Below are 20377 nucleotides of genomic sequence, written 5' to 3' on the forward strand. Positions count from 1 at the left end.
TTTGGTGTTACCATCGCCTTCAAAACAGCATCAATTATCCTAGGTACACTTGTACACAATTTTTGAAGGAACTCAGCAGGGAGGTTGTTCCAAACATCTTGGAGAACTAACCGCAAATCTTCTGTGGATGTAGGCTTGCTCAAATCCTTCTGTCTCTTCACGTAATTCCAGACAGACTCGATGATGTTGAGATCAGGGCTCTGTGGGGTCTCCTTGTCCTTCTTTAGGCTGAAGATAGTTTTTATTTAATGACATTGGCTGTACATTTGGGGTCATTGTCCTGCTGCAGAATAAATTTGGATCTAATCAGATGCTTCCCTGATGGTGTTGTGTGATGGAAAAGTACCTGGCTGTATTTCTCAGCATTGAGGACACCATTATTCCTGACCAAATCCCCAACTCTATTTGCTGAAATGTAGACTCAAATTTCCCAGCAACCTCCACCATGCTTCACTGTTGCCTGCAGACACTCATTATTGTATTACTCTCCAGCTCTTTGGAGAACAAACTTCCACCTTGTTACAGCCAAATATTTTAAATGTCTACTCATCAGTCCAGAGCACCTGCTTCCAATTTTCTACACTCCAGTTCCTATGTTTTTGTGCATAGTCGCTTGGCCTTGTTTCCACATCGAGGGTATGGCTTTTTGGCTGCATTTCTTCCATGAAGACCACTTCTGGCCAGATTTCTTCAAACAGTAGATGGGTGTACCTGGGTCCCACTGGTTTCTGCCAGTTCTAAGCTGATTGCACTGCTGGATATCTTCTGATTTCGAAGGGATGTAAGCATGATGTGTCTTTCATCTGATGCATTGTTTCCTTGGCTGACCACTGTGTATAAGGTCCACAACATTGCCCATTTCTTTGTGCTTCTTTTAAAGAGATTGAACAGCTCTTGAAACCCAGGTATGCTTTGATATTTTTGCCTTGGAAATACATTGCTAATGCAGTATAACTACCTTCTATCTTGTTGCTGTGCTCAGTCTTGCCATGGTGTATAACCTGTGACAGACATGAAACTGTCTTCCACAACCTCACCTTTGTAGCAGATTTGGCTGTTCCTCATCCAGTTTTAAGCAGACTACACAGCTGTTTCTGTTTCAGTTCATTACTGTGGTTCAACCTACATATGAAAGTGATGATTATTATCACCTGTTTGGTATGATTGGTTAATCATACCCATGAATAGAATCCTACAAATATCCCTGACTTTGTGCAAGTGTATCTAGAATAATTGATGCTGTTCTGAAGGCAAAGATTGGTCACACCAAATATTTATTTGATTTAGATTTCTCTTTTGTTCACTGACTTTGTATTTTGTGATATAAATATGCTAGTAACACTTAACATAACCAAAGCATTCTTACTTCGCTGAATATTTTTTTATTACCAGTTATTTATATAGCGCACACATATTCCGCAGCGCTTTACAGAGAATATTTGGCCATTCACATCAGTCATATAAATATTCCATAGACAAAAAACCTTACAGTTTCACATGTCCCATTAAGGCTGCTTAGACATGATCTGAAAATTCACAAAACCTACTGATTTTCTGCCACTCAAACTCCAAAAAGCAATGAACTTACAATCATTAAGGCTGATGCCTTAATGGCTGTGTTCCTTGCGCAATACAGATATGGTATGCCATCACACCCTGTGGTTAACTGCAGATTCAGAACGCTCACAGAATGAGAATGCTGTAACTCATAAAATGGTGGATCTGCTAATTCACAGAATTGTGTGCTCATTGGAATACACATGGCCCAGGCCCCTGGGTGGTGGGTGCTGGGTTGATTTGTGTTGTGTTGTTATATGTATATATAAATATTGTCTTTTGCAGTAGTACTACAGGTCCCAGCAGGCATCCCCTGCATACTGGCACTTGGAGAACCACAAGTACCAGCAGGTGGTGAACTAAGGGCCTGCTGGTACCTATAGTACCCCTGCAAAAGAAATATTAAAATAAAACAGACAGATACCGTTTTTTAAATATTTTATTTAGCCGCACCTTCACCTGGGGGGTGACAGTCTGAAGTACTTTTACATGGCTGCCACTACCCAGGACTTCTATGGCATCTTCACCTGGATGGCGACGGCCTTTAAGCTCTTTTCCTGGCTGTCGCCCATCCAGGGCTTCCGCGACGTCTTCGGTCTTTGGCAACTCACGCTGGCAGTATTTAAGCCAGCCGAGGGGGCGGGGTGATGATGTCATGAGCCGAGATTGGCTCACGGTGGCCCTGTTTGAAATTTAAAAATGGCACTGAGGTGCCGTTTTTGAATAGAGCATGCTTGGTTCTCACCATTAAATACAATGGTGAGAACTGCTCATTTGCTGAGAGGCAGAAGTCCCACCTCTCTCAGCCAATGGGCGCTCTGCATCGGGATTGTGCGAGGGTCTGGGTATCTCGTTTTTTTTTTTTGCCAAGTCCCTGGATTGTGTGAAGAGGACCTTATCTACGCATAGGAGGAAGTGAGTATGGAATTTTTATTATAGGTACTCCCCATTGGATTATGTACTGGAGAAGATGACAGAATGGCTTCAGGGATACTAGGTGAGTATGTGAGATAGTGTGTGCATGTGTGTGTGCATGTACTGTATGTTTTAATAAAATTGTACTTTTCTATGGTGTGTTGTGTGTTTTTTAATATTGCTTTTGCTGTGGAACTAAAAGTACTAGCAAGCCCATAATTCCCCGCATGCTGATACTTGTGGTTCTCCAAGTTCCAGCATGCACGGGAGGCTTGCTGGGAACTGTAGTTCCACAGCAAAAGACAATATTTATATTTTCATATGCACCTCACTTTACATAATCAACCCAGCGCTGACCGCCCAGGGGTACTGGGGATAGCCCCGGGCTATTAGCCTGGGCCTGGGGTGCCCTGAGGAGAGGGACCCCTTTATTGGGGGGGTCCCCAACTCCGCAGGGATCCTCAACCTGGACTGACTAGCAGTCAGAGATGATGCTGCTGGGGGGCCTGGTGAAAGGGCTACCCTGGCTGTGGCATCACCCCCCCACTAGGAGTCCGGTGCTGGTTCTGGGAAATACGGTGGGAACCTACTCCTTTTTCCCACTGTTTTTCCAGAACCAGCTCAGAGCCCTGTGCTGGTTGCGCTAAATATTGGGGACCCTTCTGTCATTTGTCCCCTGTATTTTGGCAACCAGGACCGGTTCTGAAAAGTCTGGTGCTGGTTGTGCTTAATACGGGGGAACCCTATGTCATTTGTCCCCTATATTTAGCACAACCACTAATGGGTCCCCAAAGCCAAATGCTGGTTGTTTTTTGGGGGGTGGAGCCATGCCATTGTTTTAGTTTTTTTTCTAACACAGACAGACAATCCTGGTTGTGCTTAAATGCAGGGAAAAATGACATAGGGGTCCCCTGCATTTAAGAATAACCAGCACCAACCTAGTCAGAACCAGCTCTGGTTGCCAAAATATGGGGAACAAATGACATAGGGGTCCCCCATAACTTGTGCAACCAGCTATTGGCTCAGACCCGGTCCTAGTTCTGGAAGTACAGGGGATAAAATGAGTAGGGTCCTCCTGTATTCTCCAGAACCAGCACTGGATGATTTCTAATGGGGGGCCTGATGCCACAGCCAGGGGAGCCATTTCACCTGGCCTTCTCAGGGCACCCCAGGCTTAGGCTGATAGCCCAGGGCTATCCCCAGCACCCCTGGGTGGTGGGTGCCAGGTTGATTGTGTGATGTGGTGCATTTTAAAGAATATTTTTTTCTTTTTTCTGCATTCAAGTATATCCCTGAAACCTGCTACAGCAACCCCTGGTGCAATCCAGAAAACCTGTTACAGCTGTACCTGGCAATTTAGTAAATCTGCTGGCAGCAACCCCTGGTGCTTCCAGAAAACCTGCTATAGCTAAACCTGGCAATCCAGTAAATCTGCTTACAGCAACCCCTGGTGCATCCCTAAAACCTGCTACAGTAATACCTGGCATCCAGTTGTCCTGTTACAGCAATACCTGGCCTGTGCTCTGCTGCTAGTCCTACTCCTGGTTGGTCCCTGGCACTCTGTAAACCTGCATCGTGTCACCCTGCCTTGCTTCCTGCTGTGGATCAACTCCTGCCCCTTTTACCTACCTACTCCCTCCCTGAACCTAAAATTCCCAAACCTACCCGTTCCTTCCTGAAACCTGTTATTCCCTATTATCCTATCTAGCCTGCACCTGAGTTCCAGCCTGTGTCATAGAAATTCCAGATTACCCTGTTTAGCCCTCATCTCAGCATTACCTGACTTCCCTTCAGCCATTGTCACATTCCAGTCCAGAGTCAAGTTCCAAGCTCATCAGTTCTATCCATGTTGATCCAGTCCAGAGTCAAGTTCCAAGCTCATCAGTTATATCCATGTTGTTCCAGTCCAGAGTCAAGTTCCAAGCTCATCAGTTCAGTCCACGTTGTTCCAGTCCAGAGTCAAGTTCTTAGTTCATCAGTTCAATTCAACAAGTCTTCCTGCCGGTCCCTGTCCGGTCCCTCCAGTTCCTGTCATTTATCATCAAAGGCAGTTTTCACTGCTACACAAGTCTTGTAAATAGAGCTATCTACATTATCTGTGATTCCAGTCATGCCGGCCTCCGTTGAAACCCGATCACCACCTGAGACAGGTAACTTGCAGACACCAATTGTGACACAAAGATGAAAGGAGGTGCACAATAGTGACGTATATAAAAGTAATGAACTTTACTAAAAGGGTTGAAAACTCTCACATAGGCAATGTATTGAATATATTCTTAAGAACAATCTTTTCATGTTTGAGGGTCAGTACATGGTACAGTGGTGTTGCACCGCAATGGGCACAACTTTTGTGACCAGTTTTGCATGTTTATATCTGGGTGCATGGAAGAGGAAGTATATACTAGATAGTATGAATAGTCCATATTTTTCTCACCAACAGTTTAAGCGGTATATAGATGATGTACTGATTGTCTGGGAGGCTAGTAAAGTGAGTTTTTTGGCATTTATGGCGTATCTAAGCAATAATTATTTTAATCTTCGGTTTAAACATAATTCAAAATAAGAAGATTGGGTTTTAAAATTTAGTTTTAGATGTTTCAAATTATGATAAACCTGTTTATAGCAACACTTACGTGCATTTTGAGAGTTGCCACTTGGACAAATGGAAGTCAAATATCCCATACTCACAATTTGTATGATTAAGTCAGAATTGTGTAGATGAGGATAAGTTTATTGAACAAGCTAAAATTTATGAGAAGAGATTTTCTTAGAAGAGTTACCCCCAAGGGCCTTATAAGCGACAGCATTGAAAAATCTAGAGGAGTACCAAGACAAGAACTACTGAAATATAAAGCAAAGGGAAAGAGTCCTTCTTTGTTCCATTTGTCACTAAATATAACAGCAGAGAGAGACATTAAGAGGGTACTTAAGAGACACTGGGGTGTGTTATCTTTAGATCCAGTTTTAGGAGGGGTTATTTCGCACGAACCTCAAATTATTTTTAGAGAGGCAAACTCTCTTAAACAAATGCTAGCACCAAGTATGCTCTGTCCCATTAAAGAGGAAAAACGTTTGATGGATGGGGTTAAAGGCTTTTTTACTTGTTCTCATTATAAAGTCTGTAAGCTTGAAAGTAAGGAGAGATATATTTTGTAATTTTGATGGTTCTCAGACTCATAAAATCACTAGCTTAATGAATTGCTGCACCACATTTGTAATTTATGTGATCGAATGTCGGTGTGGCATGAAATACATAGGAAAGCATAAACTAAAACAGAGTCTTGGAACATATGAGAAATGTGATCAATAAGGTCATGAATCATAATGTCCCCAGGTACTTTGCTATATGCCAGAAATCATTTTTGATGAATTTTAAGTTTAAAGGTATAGAACATATCACACTAGATGTACGAAAGGGTGACATATTGAAAAAAACTGGCAAGATGAGAAACCTGGTGGATACATAAATTAAAAATGATGACACCTTGCGGCTTACATGAAACTTGCAATATTTTCCATTTTTAGCAGACTGAAGGGCTTGTTGGTTATTTCCCTAACTTTCTCTAGTTGAGGGGATCTATATGGTCGACTCAACAATAGTCGAATGGAGACAACCCTGTTGGGTCGTTAGTACAGTATGGTACCTTTTTGACTATGTATATTTATGATAAGATTTTTTACATTTATTAAAAATATTTTTTCAATTCCTGTAAGATTAATGAAATATTGTATTGCTACCCAGTAAGTGATTACTATATTTTTATGATATACATATTATTGTATTATATGCTCTATAAATATTGTTACACTAAACATAGTGAGTTCACGGTTCTGCGAATGTTTGGATACTTTTTATATAGACATAAAAGATGGTGCGCTTAGTTAAGTAATGGACTTAAATTAAATATTAGTATTGTTATATATTAACCTATTTTTTACATGCGTGACCCTTGTTTTATGGTTAATCCAATTTATGGTATAATAAGAGCAGAGTGTCACCTGGTGGATGTAGTTTACAATAGCACCAATCTGGACTTTAACAAAATGGAGGCTATATTAGTGTATGGAGATTCACAACAAAATGGCGTCCATAGATTGAGGACACATTTGCATTTCCACACATTCTATGAGTGTCTCCCTATGTTTAGTTTTGAAGTACTGAATGGTCTAATGGAATCAATTGACCAGATATGCCAGTATATAAACAAAGAGAGATTGATTGATTACCCCTCTGAGTAATCCGATTGGATGAAACGCATCTAGGAATGGCTTGACTAGGATGTGATTGCGGTGACATCATGGGTTCAGAGAGGACCGTGGAATAACATCAAAGATGATGGTGTGGTGATGCAATCAGGTTTCACCTGCTTCCTCATGCTTGATTTGTGATATTGCAATGTATCACACATTGCCTATGTTAGCATTTTTAATCCTTTTAGTAAAGTTCATTACTTTTATATACTTCACTATCATGCACCTCCTTTCATCTTTGTTCACACAGTGCAATACCCTAGGGGAGAAGGGCTCATCGGGAGTGCTGCACCACAAATATATTTGGGACATTTTCTGGACTGTTTAAAAGATACATATTGCACAAATTGGGTTAGCCTGTTTTATATATAAATATATATATATATATATATCTATACATTTATACAAACTCTTTCTAGTATGTAACTGAGACCCCATGTCTAGGGGATTGCATACGAAATTGAATACATAAATTTACCACGGTCATGTATTCCATTACACAGGGAAGAGCCTAATAATAATAATACAGATAATAAAAATATTCTGTTCTTAAACAAATTATAAAAAAACTTTTACATAAATTTCTTTGTGAATTATGAACAACAGAGAGATATAGTTTAACAATTAACCACTTAACTGACAATTTCTTTCCCAAAAACCACTCAGAAATTGTTGTATTTTATGATTAAATTAGGTCAAGAAGATTTATTTAAAACTTATCCAACACAAGTTTATATATATATATATATATATATATATATATATATATAGATAGATAGATAGATAGATAGATAGATAGATAGAAAAAACAAGTAGGTACTAGTAACAGCGCTAAACCATTCAAACGTTCTGTTCAAATTATAGAGAATCAAGTGATATATATTCGCCCACTATGGTCCTGAAGTCGACAGTGGCAGCTCACGTTCTTCCAAATGAACCTTTGTTGTATGGTTCCCAATAGTCATGTAAAACAAGAAGTGAAAAACAAGCGCCTCATAGTGCAATATATTTATCAATTAGACACGCACCATTACCACTTAAATATGGGTACCGTAATGTGTCAGTATATAGGCACGTAATCAATAATCCGCTGAGTCTCTTTATCTCCCTCTTGGATTTTATATTATAAAGTCACGTTCTTACTCCACAGTCATTAGTGTGTATATAGGAGAAGAAAACACACTCATAGTGTATTACCAATGATAATTTTAATTTAAACACAAATGGACACACACAAAAAATTACGTAATCACATTAAAAAAAAGTGCAATATCCTCCTGAAGAAGTCCTACCTAAGCAGTATAAGAGACAAAACGCGTTGAGGAAGTGGAGACATTTCTTCACTGACACTGTGACTTTTACAGATAAGCCTTATTGCACTTTTTTAATGTAATTATGCAATTAATTACAACTAGGCCAATCAAAAATGGGGAAGGGACATAGCAGGGGCCAGGGGCGAGGCTAAGCTCCATCCTGTTGAGGAGGAAAAAAACATCAGCACCCACTAATCCATTGATGGCAGAGAAACATTGGTTCTATGCCATCGATAGCAGAGAGCCATCGAGAGCCAATTGGTTCTATGCCATCGATGGCAGAGAGCCATTGAGAGCCAATGGTTCTCTGCCATTGATGGTAAAACTAGTTATCAACCAGCCACCATTGATGGCTTCAACTATGTTTTAAAAAAAACATCAATGGTCAATGGCCATCCCTAGGGACTGCTATATTTCAGTGAGCTGCCTGCCTGAGTATAATGTACACACTGTGGGGCTAGCTTGTGTGTCACTGGCTGGGAAGTTTGGGTACCATGAGTTGTTGGCAATGGGCTAGCTGTTGGTCCCAATCTCGGCATTGATTTGTTGGTGATGGGCTGGTAGTTAGCCCCCATCCACACCTTTTATTGGCTTATTTGGGCATGATGGTAATACTGTGTGTCAGGCCTTTCTTTCTTCACCATTACACTTTTTTCTTCATTTTAATAAATAATTAAATATATCTGACCCAGAGGCGTCACTAGGGTCGGTGTCACCCAGTGCTGTAATGCACGGTGACACCCCCCCACCAAAAAAAAGGGACCAAGGTGCCAGTGCCGAATTTAGACATCATGGGGCCCTAGGCTAGATACAGGTTTGGGTCCCACCCTCCCTCAAACAATGCATGTACTTTGTTAGGCTCTGCAAAAACCTTGTGGCACCATATACAATATACCCCACGGTGGTGGGTGACAAATGGAGGCAGAGGGTGATGGGGGAGGCAGTGGGTGACAGGGAGAGGGTGTCAAGCAGACGGTGATATTGAGGAACAGTGGATGAAAGGGAGAGGGTAACAAGGAGAAGTAGAGGGTGAAAGGGAGAGGGTGACATGGAGAGGCAGAGGATGACAGAGAGTGAATGTAAGGGACAGGGTGTCAGAGAGGCAGAGGGTGAAGGGCAGTGGGTGAAAGGGAGGGGGTGATGGGAGAGGGTGACAAGGAGAAGCAGAGGGTGACGGGGAGAGGGTGACAAGCGGGAGATGATAGGGAGAAGCAGGGAGAGGGTAACAGAGACAAAGATTGTGATGGAGATTGGGTGAAAGGGAGAGGGTGACAGAGAGAGGCAGAGGATGATGGGCAGTGGGAGATGTGGATAGAGGGACTTATTCAGACCCGGTCACAAGCACTCAGTGCTCACAATCGGGTTGATGCTTTCCCACTGGGCATGTGCACGTCTGAGCCGGCTACGATGTGCACATGCGCGAGACCCGGCTAGTGATGTGTGCTCTGTCGCTACGGGTCTCGCACCAAAGGGGGCGAGCTGTCGATGATGATTGACAGCTCGCCCCATTTGGGAGGTGGGCAGGGGGGGTGGCCAGCCAAATGGATGCGTTCCCAATGGAACGCTTGCCGTTTGGGGGTGGCCCTACTGATATCAGAAATGATGTCAGTGGGAAGCTTCCTGCTCGATCAGAGCAGGAAGCTCCCTGGGGCTTGCGCTTGCCGAGACCCAACCTTAGGGTCTCGTCGCAAGCCCCGATGGTTGCGATGGCGTTGACCATCACGACCATCACCCTGGTCGGTCGCTAAGCTATGGGTGGTAACCCACAGCTTAGCTAGCGACCAGGAGGCCACACAAAAAAAAAAAGCGGCCGCCCTCATTCAGAGAGAGCGATCGCTTCTTGTGACCACCTCTGAATGAGGGCCAGAGTGTGACCCAAAAGGGTTACAAGGAGAAGCAGTCAGTGGCAGGCAAAGGGTAGAGGCAAAGGTTATGTTAGGTTTGAAAGGGATTTACTGGGACATGAAGGGAAAGTATCAGTGGGGGAGGCAGGCAGTAAAAACGAGAGAGAGAGAGGGAGAGAGAGAGAGTGATGTGTTACCATCTGGGGGTAAACCTTTAATTTCATATGGTGTGCTGCATCAGACTGGACACCTGCATATCCTTGGCAAAGAGTCATGGGAGAGAGAGAGGGAGATATTTAACTGTGAACTGAGGGCCTAATTCAGACCCGCTTGTAAGCGGGTCGATGTTGGCCCAGTGTGCATGCGCGCGACGGAGCCGGCTCCGTCGTGCGCATATGCGAGACCCGGATAGCGATGGGCAAGCTGTCGCTATGGGTCTCGCTACAAAGGGGGCATGCTGTCGATGGTGAGTGACAGCATGCCCCCTTTGGTGGGCGTGCCGGGGGTGTGGCTGCCCAGACGGAGGCGTTCCCATGGGAACGCCTACCATCTGGGGCCGGCCCCACTGACAAGTGATGTCAGTGGGAGTGATCTCGGCTCTGATAGAGCCAAAAGCACTCCAGGGCTTGCGGCATTGAGACCCTACCACAAGGGTCTCGTCCATCGCGACCATCTTCCTGGCCACTCGCTATAGCTGTGGCTGGTCACCCACAGCTATATGAGACCTTCTAAAAATAAAGCGGCGTGATCTCAAAAGAAATGGGGATGGTCATACAATACTATCCCTAATTCAAATGACTCCACACAGTAGCACAATCTTATTCACATTACACTGCACATAGTGCCCCTGATTCACATTACACCATAAATGAGTGTCCCTTATTTCTGTTAATACACACAGTAGTGCCCCTTTTACACAATTCCCACAGTAGTGCCCCTTTTACACAATGTTCACATTAGTAACCCTTATACACAATGCCCACAGTAGTAGTGCCCTTTTATACAATACCCACAGTAGTAGTGCCCCTTATGCAATGCCCTTAGTAGTAGTGCCCCTTATGCAATTCCCCCTATAGCTGTGCCCATTATGCAGTTCCCCTTTCAGTAGTGCCCCTTTATGCAATGCCCCCTGTAGTTGTGCCCATTATGCAATGCCCCTGTATTATAGCCCTTTATGCAATGCCTCCTGTATTAGAGCCCCTTACACTGTGCCCCCAGTTGTGCCCCTTATGCAGTGTCTCCAGTAGTGCCCCTTATACAGAGCCACCAGTAGCGCCCCTTATACAGTACCCCCAGTAGTGCTCTTTTGCAGTGCCCCTTATACAATACCACCAGGAGCTTCCCTTATGCAGTGCCCCCAGACAGTAGTGTCCTTAAACTGTGCCCCCTATACAGTACTCCCAGTATGCCCTTATGCAGTGGCCCCTCACCTGTGCAGTACTACTTACCTCTCTTCACGATATCCATGCTGGTTTGCACTTGGGGTGTCAGGGTGCACACCCCCTCCTTCTTCTCCCTCCCAGAACCACAAGCGGAGTCGGCGTGCCGCGTGCGTGATGATGTCACCATGGCCAGCGTCCAGAGCCACACCGAGACACAGAGAGATGCCCTGTGCCTCGGTGTGGCTCTGGATGCCGGCCACAGTGAGAAAATGAACTGACCCTTGGCGGCGGCTTGCATGGCCAGTCTGGGGTTGGCAGGGGTGCGGTGGTGCCGGGGAAGGGAGTGTGCAGGCAGCAGACGTGTCTGTGGATGGGGTGCAGCCCATGAGTGTGTGTGCTGCTCTTTTTGGTGTCACCCAGTTGAAGGGTGACACCCAGTGCGGGCCACACCCCCCTAGTGATGCGACTGATCTGACTTTTTTCGCAGCCAATATGTCTCAATTTTTGTATTGTTAATTTTTATTTCTCTATTCACTTGGTGTAGAAATGTAGCCATACATCAGACATTAGCCAATAGGATGTTTATTACTTTTAAACAAAGCTGAAATAAAAAAATACACTAAGGACCTGAAAAGTGGAGGCAATGCCAATGTTTGTGCTTTTGAGCAATTAGTTTTGTATTGCACATTCATATGAGTCACACTGCACATATGTCATGTATCATTACTGACAGCGATCACAGGGAGGACACAGTGCGATTGACAGTCAGGAGCTTTTATGGGTGGCGACTCAAACAAAGGCATGCCACTACATTTTCAGCTGCATTTTTGTATCTACAACTGCGATTCATACTCAGTAATTAAGGCTCTGGCAGGTTACTGCCAATGGACATTCACAGTGATCATAGGGATGCTTATGTGGGGACCCGGGTCAGCTGCTGAGGGTAAGATGTGTCCCCCTCAGCAGCTTTACAGCAGGTGGTGTTCTCGGGTCATGGTGAGCTGCTGAGGGGGATATTCATTTTGTACCCCTTTGCAACAGTACTGCTCTTCCCAAGGGACCTGATGGCCCGAGATGTGTCACATGTTGAATTATCATGTGACATGTGAATAAGAGTCCCCAAAGAGTGAGGACACAATGGGATCTGCCACTCAGGTTCCCAGCTCTGTCCTACACACAGCCACCTTTGCAGCTTTTGCCAACCGCTGCAGCACTCGCGGTATTGCACATAGTATTTTTTTTTTAAGTATTGTCTTTGTGTGAGTGGGCACCCTGGATTTGCTTACACCAACCAAGTATCTCAAATGCTCTGGAAAAAAATTGTAATACAGTCCAACCTTGCTTAAATGCAGACAACTTTACAAACAGAATAAGCATTTACAATATTTTGGCTTATTTGCAAGGCTGGCAAGAACAAATCACAGCTTTGCTCACAATGTAAACATTACACTAGCAGCTATAACCTAGTACCAGATCCATTTTGATTCTGAGTAAGGCAGTACAAACATGAATTGTGACAGATATTAATGAGCATTGGAGAAATCAGATTCAGTTATTCAAGCAAGTTGTAAAATTATCATGGAAACGGGGAAGGGGGCTTGGAGGGCACACCTTAATTTTAAACATGAGGTGCTACCATGCTGAGACTTGTAGTTCAATGCAGAGGAAAAAGAATGTAGGTGCACACTCTAAGTACTAAGAACAATGATAGTCAAAATAATCCTGATAAACTTTACAATTAACATGGAGTATAAGTGAGGGTCTTAGGACCTAATTCAGAGCTGCTCACTAGATGCGATCGCTCGCATCCAGCACATGCAAATTTTTCAAAGTGACGCCATGGGAAGCGATCGCTCACCAAGGCATAAGCACGCCCACCATGTCTTAGCGAGCGGCCACTTTGTGTATGCATACGCCCAATCGCACAGGCAGAGCCACCCACCAGCAACACGACATCTCCAGGAAGTATATTAAAACATTGGTACATTGAGCACCATCGGATGTGATCGCAGCGCTTGTGGTTGCCTTACCATGCCGCAAGCACTGCGAGGACTTCAGTGAAAAAAACAGGCATGTGACGTGTACTATGACTTGTGTGTTAATTATGCACGCCTTAAAATCAGCGTTGAAACACCCGCCTGCGTTCGCACATCCACTCCCCCGTTATTAGTGTCCTGCCCCTGTTACTATATTAGGCCAAAAATGTTTGCCCATCCACCACGTCGAGGTGAACTCCATAAGATTGGCCCCTAACATCCCTATACTAACACATTATGTAAATGTATCCAGTACTTACCTATAATAGTGTCCATTGTAATATGTAGACAGCAATGTAGAACTTGTGCTGATTAAAACCACCTGAGGGCAGATGGGTGGGGTGCAAATACCAAGCAGGAGTTTCAGCCTTCAAGTGTGCAATATATACACAAATAGAGTGGAAAGGAGGAGGGGGCTTGGACTGCACACCCTAATTTTAAACATACCACCCATCTGCCTTTAGGAGTTTTTAATCAGCACAGGTACCTACATTGCTATCTACATATTAGAATGGGCACTATTATGGCACTATTTTAGGTAAAGCCTGTATAAATTGGCATAATGTGTTCGTATTTTGGATGTTGGGGGTGACGTGGTGGATGGGCAAACATTTTTGACCAAACATGTACTAAAGAACCTCACTTATATTCCATGTTAATTGTAAAGATTATCAGGATTATATTTACTAGAATTGTTATTAGTACTTAGGGGTATATTTACTAATGTTAGATTTTGATTTTTCAGTGATTTGACATTCGATTTGCATTCGATTTTGCCTTTGGGGATTTACTAAAGGCAAAACCAAATGTCAAATCAAATCCCACTCAAAACATCGGTACTTTTACATAGATCAACATACAAATTGTACATTTACTAATATTCAATTTAAAAAAGGAACACCAAATCTAACTTGAAATCCCCAAAATAATAGACCCGCTTCATGCTGGCGATTTTAGCATGAGCAGGTATGAATTACACAGAAGCATGCACAGATCAGTGAAATCCGTGCATGCTTCTATGTGAAAAAGTGTGGAAAGTGTTAAAAATAAAAAAAAAATGACATGGAGTCCCCCATAAATGCACAAACAGGTCAAGACAATATTATTACATCTATTTTTTACACTACACTTTAACACAATGAACCTAGCACTCACAGGCCAGGAGTGCCAGGAATAGCCATGGGCCATCAGCCCAGGACTGGGGTGCCAAGGACAGGGAAAACTCCATTATTGGGGTGGGTCACAACCTCCCCAGGTTTTGGCTTTGGCATTACACCACCGCTAGAATAGACCCATATGTCTTTTGTCCCCCCTATTTTCACAACCAGGACCAGCTCAGAAAAGCCACACATAGGAGGAGGGGAGTATGGATTTTTTTTTCAGGTACCCTATGGATTCCTTCTGGACAAGAGGACTGTCAGGATGCAGCCTGGGATCTGCTGCTACTCACCTCTGCGCTGGCGTCCTTGGGCTTAGGTGTTCAGTTGCTGGGAGTGGAGATGAGTTGTGGCTGAGTATTCTCTCCAGAGTCTGCTAGGGCTTCCGTGCATGCATCCTGGTTCCCAGGGTGCCAGGCATGGGCGCAGCCATGTTGGTCCATATCCCCTGACTACTATCTCCCAATGGTAGTCCTGTGGTCACTCAGCTGATCCTCTGATCCAATAACCTGACTCCAGGAAAGCAGGTACAGCGTAGCCACGCTAAATGAAAAGCAGCTCTATATCAAAACCTGACTCCAGGAACAGGAAATTGTTGTTCAACTTCGCTGTTCCAGTGACTGTGATACTCACCAGTGTTTCTCCATATTAATTCCTCAGTGTGTTGATTCAGCCTTCTTGCTGTTCTCCAGTGTTATTTGCATCAGCTCCCAGGCTGACTTCCATTGTGTCATTTCAGTTTTCTCACTGAACTCCAGTTCTATTCATAACAGCATTCAGTTCCCCACCTGTCTCCCTGTGTTACTGGTGTCTGCTTTCATGCTAATTACTAGTTAGCTCTTAGCTGGATCCTTAACAATTCTCAGTGCATTCCTGTGTTCAAGTATTCAGTTCACATGCTGATCTCCTGTGTTCAAGTATTCAGTTCACACACTGATCTCCTGTGTTCAAGTATTCAGTTCACATGCTGATCTCCTGTGTTCAAGTACTGAGTTCATACACTGATCTCCTGTGGTCAAGTATTTAGCTCACTAGCTGATGCCTTGTGTCCTAGTTATTTAGTTCTTATGCTGGCCTCTAGTGTTAAACCTTTATTGTCTATGTGCTGGTTTCCTGTAAATGAACTTTTGTAAATATAGTTACCAGTCTTCCTGCCACTCCCAGGTACCTGTCCAGAGGGCTGCGACCTGCTCACTTGGTGAAGCTAAACCCATATTCCAACTGTAAGGGTCACTGGTGGAGACCACCAAGTGAGTTAGACTCTGTGCCTCTGGACAGGTCTATTGGCTGCAATAGGAAGAATTAGTCACTGTCACTCTCCTAGTTGTTCCCTAGCCACCCTAACCCCTTGGCTTTTTGTCCTCATCTGAAGAACTTCCCGTATGGATCTTGACAAGGACCTGATGGGCTTCAGGGATACATATGTGAGTATGTGAGATAGTGTGTGTGCATGTATGTTTTATTAAACTTTTACTGTCATGGGGTGGGTGTGGGTGTTCTGTGTTTTTTGCTTTTGCTGTGGAACTACAGATAACAGCGGGCCCGTAATGCCCTGCATGCTGGTACTTTGTTCTACAAGTACCAGCATGTGGGGGAGGCTTGCTGAGACCTGTAATTCAAAAGCAAATGACAATTTTTACTATCAATTGCACCACACTACCTAATCAACCTGGCACCCACCGGCTAGGGGTGCCAGCAATAGCCCCGGCCTGAAGTGCCCTGGAGGAGGACACCCATTTTTTGGGGTCCTCAGCTCCCCAAGGATCACTGGCCTGAGCTGACTAGTGGTCAGAGGTAATGCTTTGGCTGGGGGAACTGGTGAAAGGGTTCCCCTGGCTGTAGCATTACCCCAGCTAGAAAAAGTTCAGTGCTGGTTCTGGAATTTACTGGGGAACCCTATGCATTTTTTCCCCCTGTATTTCCCAAACCAGGACCAGCTCAGAGCCCAGTGCTGGTTGCGCTTAATAAAGAGGACCCCAACATCTTTTGTCCCCTGTATTTTGGCAACCAGGTCTGTTTCTGAATTGCCTGGTGCTGAGTGTGCTTAATATAGTGTACCCCTATGTCATTTGTCCCCTGTATTTAGCACAACCAGTACTAGGTCCCCAAAGCCCAGAGCTGATTGTTCTTTGGGGGAGCTTGTCATTTGTTTTTCTATTTTTACACAGGTTTTAATTTTTTTAAACACAGAAGCCCAGACAGGTCTCACTGATTTGTGTTTATTTTTTGATACACAGATGCATGTACCATGGATCTCTCTGATGCATGCATCTGTGTCAAATGAGATGGGAAACTGGGATGGAATGTGTCTTTTGCGGCCGATTTGCACTATATTGCAGCCATTAAAAGAAATAGAAATTCTTAGAAAATTTCCAGGTCCTATTGATGTCTATGGCAAATGGCTGCTGAGTTGGCTGATAGGCTATGTGTCCGAAAACTTGTTACAGGTATTGTCGGCAGAGTTTTACTCATTGAATGGAGCAAAGTCAGCTGAGTTTAGCCTTAGTAAATTCTGCATATGTATTTAACGGCCGAATTTGCCTCATTCGATGTCAGTTGAGCTTAGTAAATTTCCCTATTAGCGTAAGTCATTTGGAATGGAAAAACTACACTGTCAGTTGGTGGGAATATGATTCACTGGATGAATAAAGGAACACTGTATTTTGGAATATATGAAAAGGGGTGGATCTCACCATATAATGGTTTCAGCATGCAGGACTGTGTGTAGCATTCAAATCCTGATGAGTACCATAAGTTCTGAAGAGGCAAGCAGCACACAGACCCATAATAGTAGACTGAACTGTATATGCCTCAGGCTAGTGCTGCTTCTTTTAATGCAGTGAATGTGAGACCAGTGCTTTACCCATCAAGCACATGCCCATTAGTTTTCTCAGTAGTGGTCATACACCTGAGCCGGCATCAGGGAGGAAATCTGTATAAGCGGAAAAAGGGGACACTGCTGTGGGAGCTTCTGAGCTGAGACATGCCTCCACAAAGGCGGCAACACGTCTGCATTTGAGTCACCTTCCCCTCCCATTACCGCCCAAAAGGTCACTTGCTGTTAAGTTTAAGTACTATGTGTACAAATCATCACTGCAACTGCTGTCCATAATCCCAGTTGGAGTATGCACAGTGTGACTGTGATGCATGCACAGTACAAAAACAATCGCTTAATTCTGCAAACATCGAAATTGTGCCCATCTCTGAATGAAGCCCAATGCCCCTGCTCTTAGCTAAATCCCTTCTATGCTTCATATCTTGTGTGCATTCCCCTCCAATATATCAGTCCCACTCTCTAGTTGTGATACTCCTCCTTCTTTACAGCTCTCCCTCTCACAGACCTGTTAACTCTCTCACTCCTCAATCTCTTATGCTCCCCTCTCCTGCACCATCAGGCAGATGTGTCAAACTTTGGAGAGAGATAAAGTGGAGTAGTTGACCAAAGCAGCTTCTAATTTTCATTCCAAAGACTGTGCTAGATAAGTGACAGTTACAGTACAAGCTGATTGGTTGCTTTGGACATCTCCCACTATTTCTCTTTCACTTCCTCATGCCTCACAATCTCACACTCCCTCTACTCTTTCTGCCCTGTTATAGCTCCACCCTCAGAAGCTCTGTGAGCTTTGCTGTGTTTAGCTCCCTTCAGCAAGGACTATGAAGTGCTGTAGTTCTTTCAATCTCTGCCAGCATCAGTACCAGCACAGGTGCTGCATCTAACGGGTGGAACCAAATTTCTCTGTGGGACGCATTTTGACCACACCTGGTGTAAACCAATGCTTGTATTTTGAACCACAGAACCAGCCATGTCCATTGGGTTACTTCTTAGTAAATGTTCCCCTAAGTCTCCCTATATTAATGCATTTTAAAGTTTATAGTTTTTCTTTTATTTGAGAAAACCAGTTGCAAACAATAGTCTAGATAAGGAGTGATGTTATGTTCCCTCTCTGTTCTCAGGTGCCAGGAGACTGCAGAATTTTGGGAGTGCCCCAAAAGAGTATCCCAGGTCACCACCTGCACTCCACACATTTCCTAGTGATATGGGCAGGACTAGGACTGTGGTGCAGACATGGGACCTGATACCAAAATGATAGTATTTGCTGTGCCCAAGCATAGCCATTCCTCTCTGTAAACTCTCCCAGAGAGGAAAAATGGCAAGTTTGACATACATAGCTGAATAAAGATTTTGGAGGATAGTGTATCAAAAGTTGGAAAAATATAATGTGCACAAAGAGATCAAGTACCAACCAATCAACTTGTAACTGCCATTTTGTAGGCTGTATTTGAAAAATGACACTTAGAAGATGATTGGTTGGTACGTTATCTCTCTCCACTTCATCTCTCACCAAGCTTTGATACATCTCCCCTTTATTCCAGCCAACACATAACTCTAACATAAAGCCAAGCCATAATTCTTAACCTACCCAAAACATAACGCCAGATTAGCTCAGCCCATTCATTACATAGGCACAAACCATAAATCTAAGCTTGACCACTATTGTGAGTCTCGGATCTTACCTCCTTAGGGTGATAGCTTTGGTGTGCCTACTTAATAAAGATGTTGATAACAGATGAAAGTCACTGAAAGAAATTTATTTATTTATTATTTTTAAATATTTAGTTTTAAATTGTTTTTACATTGTGTTTGTTTTATTTTATTTTTATTAGTGCTTGTATATTCTAGTTAAGACTGCACAATAGAGTGATCAGAGCATAATTTGATCATGCATTAATGTTTCTCCCCTAATCAAAATTTCATCAACTGCCTGAAAGTAGTGTAAATATAGTATAGTTATGATGAATATTTACAGAAAATGATTACAATATTTGTTTATAAAAAGCGTAGTACCACACCATAATATATATGTCTATGAAAACAAATTGCTGCAGACCTTTGCAAATTATAGTTAGTCTTTGTCAACAACCACATAAATGTTAATATTCTGATTATTAACAATACAAATTAAAGACATTTACAGTATTAAACCATGTTATCACTCAATCATACTTTGGCTGACCATAATTACAAAGAACATCAAATCTCTAGTATTGCACTGACCTACTGGTATATCTTCAGACAGGCTCAAAAGGGCCATGTTCCCATTGGTGCTTCTAGGCCCATTGTCAAAAAAATAGGGAGCATAATTGGTCTGTTCTGCAAAACATTCAAATTGTACATTTTTATTTTCTATTATTATTAGCATCAAACAAATTACTACTGTACAGGTATGAGACTGAATAGCAATAGTGCCAATTAAAATGTAATAATAATAAAAAAACTGTGTTTACTAATTGTAAAACTGTAATCACAACTAACAATAATGTTTCCGGTAATCTGTTTATTGCTATTGACAATGCTGTGCTATCTTTTATTATGAAATATTCAAATATAAAAATTATGCTTACATGCCAGTAAGTAATACATGCCAGTTCTTATGCTTAAACTGTTTCTATAAAGTAGGCACAATTAGTTTCCAGTGTGCCATCTACCTCAATAATAAAATGTTTGCATTTGCACCTTAGCAACTACTTTGGGCTTGATTCAGAGGTGGATGAAGTGTTAATGTCATACGCAAATGGATGATATTTAATGTCCAAAGATGCACCAGATGAAAATGCACTGCTAGTGCACACTACTGCAAAGGAAATAGAATTTGTAGAGGCATTCGCATAAAGACGCAGATGCGACTGCGGCAAAAGGGCCTCCTCTTGTGTCCCTCTCTGAAACAGGCCCTTTGTACCTATTGGCACACCCACAGAAAGATGTGTAAATAAAATGTATTGGCTGCATTCAAATTTATTTGAAATAATGTTACAATCATGATTTTTGTGTAATGGATCTAATATAAACATTTTTTTTTTTTTAACATCCAGAACACAAAAAAGCAAAATCAATATATAAATCAAGCCAAATACACAAACTCA

The 20377-nt window shown here is 43.0% G+C and overlaps 1 protein-coding gene across 1 annotated transcript in view; it reads right to left on the reverse strand.

Moving 5' to 3' along the window:
- The window catches only part of CDHR1 (cadherin related family member 1), a 205878-nt gene that overhangs the window by 184113 nt on the left and 1388 nt on the right, over positions 1-20377 (reverse strand). Inside the window, exon 2 of the mRNA XM_088463117.1 lies at positions 19512-19607. Within this exon, the coding sequence (XP_088319243.1) occupies positions 19512-19607 (96 nt within the window). The remainder of the gene's footprint in view (positions 1-19511; positions 19608-20377) is intronic.

This window comes from Taudactylus pleione, unplaced genomic scaffold (genome assembly GCF_031769625.1).
Source record: "Taudactylus pleione unplaced genomic scaffold, aTauple2 ptg001314l, whole genome shotgun sequence".
Classification (NCBI taxonomy): Eukaryota; Metazoa; Chordata; class Amphibia; order Anura; family Myobatrachidae; genus Taudactylus; species Taudactylus pleione.